A 1,117-nucleotide genomic window follows, 5' to 3' on the forward strand; every position below is an offset into this window, starting at 1 on the left:
TATATATATATATATATATATATATATATATATATTTTTGTGGGTTTTAGTCTAAACGTATCCTTTTAATAAAAAAATGTACTTACCTTTTATGCAGACTGAAATGAAATTCATTGTTGTAAGGTAGATCGCTTCGCCAATAAAATGCCAATAATCCACAAGCGAATAATGTATAACTGTCAAAGTGAATATAATCCAATGACAAGGTCTTCTCTGATACCGCAGCTAATTCGCTTTTCTTCTACACTTAAGAATTTCAAAATTTCAAAAAAAAAACCCTTTTTTTCTTTTAATATATATTAATGTTTTTTTCTTTTACGACAAGTTTTCAAGTTTTTGTTCGATTTCTATTTCATTGAATTTCATTCAATTAGTAAGAATTTCTATTAGTTTTATAAACTTGGTTTGTTACGACGTTAGTTAATGATGGTAGCACAAGCGCAGACAAAGGCAAACTGATCGATACAAGAAAAATTTTAAATTGATGATCATTGAGTCTTGAGACAAATGACTAAAATAAATTGTATTTGCGACGGGCAGCCGAGAGCATAGCCAGCCAATGAGCAGCAGTATCCGCAGTCAATAATCAATTGAGAGTTTATATGTATAAGCGCAGCACGAGAAAGTCTGCTTGCGTCTGCTTCGCTGCTCTTTTTTTCTTTTCTTTTAAATGCTGCTCTACGTGATTGTTAGCTAAACCGATCGATATAACTTGAATTGAATAAACCAAAAAAAAAAAAAGATAAAAACGAAAACGATGTTCGGTGAAGAGCCTTGGTCTTTTTTTTTCCTTCTTACTCTTCTTCTTCTTCTTTTAGTTAATAAAATATCTCAAGAGGATATGAGTAGAATTTGTTTGAGAAAAAAAAAAAGGAAAAAAGAAAACGGATTTTTAACCTTTATTTGATAACCTGAATGAACACGACTGCCTAACGTTAGCGAATAACTGGCTGGTGGATTGGATTGAGTTGATTTTATATTTTGATTTCGTAGATCGAATGTATTTACAGATCAAATCTAATGTTGTTTGTATTCCAGGTAAATCTCTTTCTTTTTTTTTTTTATTCTTCTTCTTTATTATTCAAACGTTTAGCGGTCTTTCAAACATTAACAGATA

At 30.3% G+C, this 1,117-nt stretch overlaps 1 protein-coding gene across 1 annotated transcript in view; it reads right to left on the reverse strand.

Annotated features, from left to right (window-relative positions):
- The window catches only part of LOC119639866, an 8,492-nt gene extending 7,705 nt beyond the window's left edge, over positions 1-787 (reverse strand). The window contains exon 1 of the mRNA XM_038037549.1: positions 87-787. Coding sequence (XP_037893477.1) covers positions 87-114 — 28 coding nt within the window. The 5' untranslated portion in view covers positions 115-787. The remainder of the gene's footprint in view (positions 1-86) is intronic.
- Between the last annotated feature and the right edge of the window lie 330 nt (positions 788-1,117).

The sequence above is a fragment of the Glossina fuscipes genome, unplaced genomic scaffold (genome assembly GCF_014805625.2).
Source record: "Glossina fuscipes isolate IAEA_lab_2018 unplaced genomic scaffold, Yale_Gfus_2 114, whole genome shotgun sequence".
NCBI classification, from domain to species: Eukaryota; Metazoa; Arthropoda; class Insecta; order Diptera; family Glossinidae; genus Glossina; species Glossina fuscipes.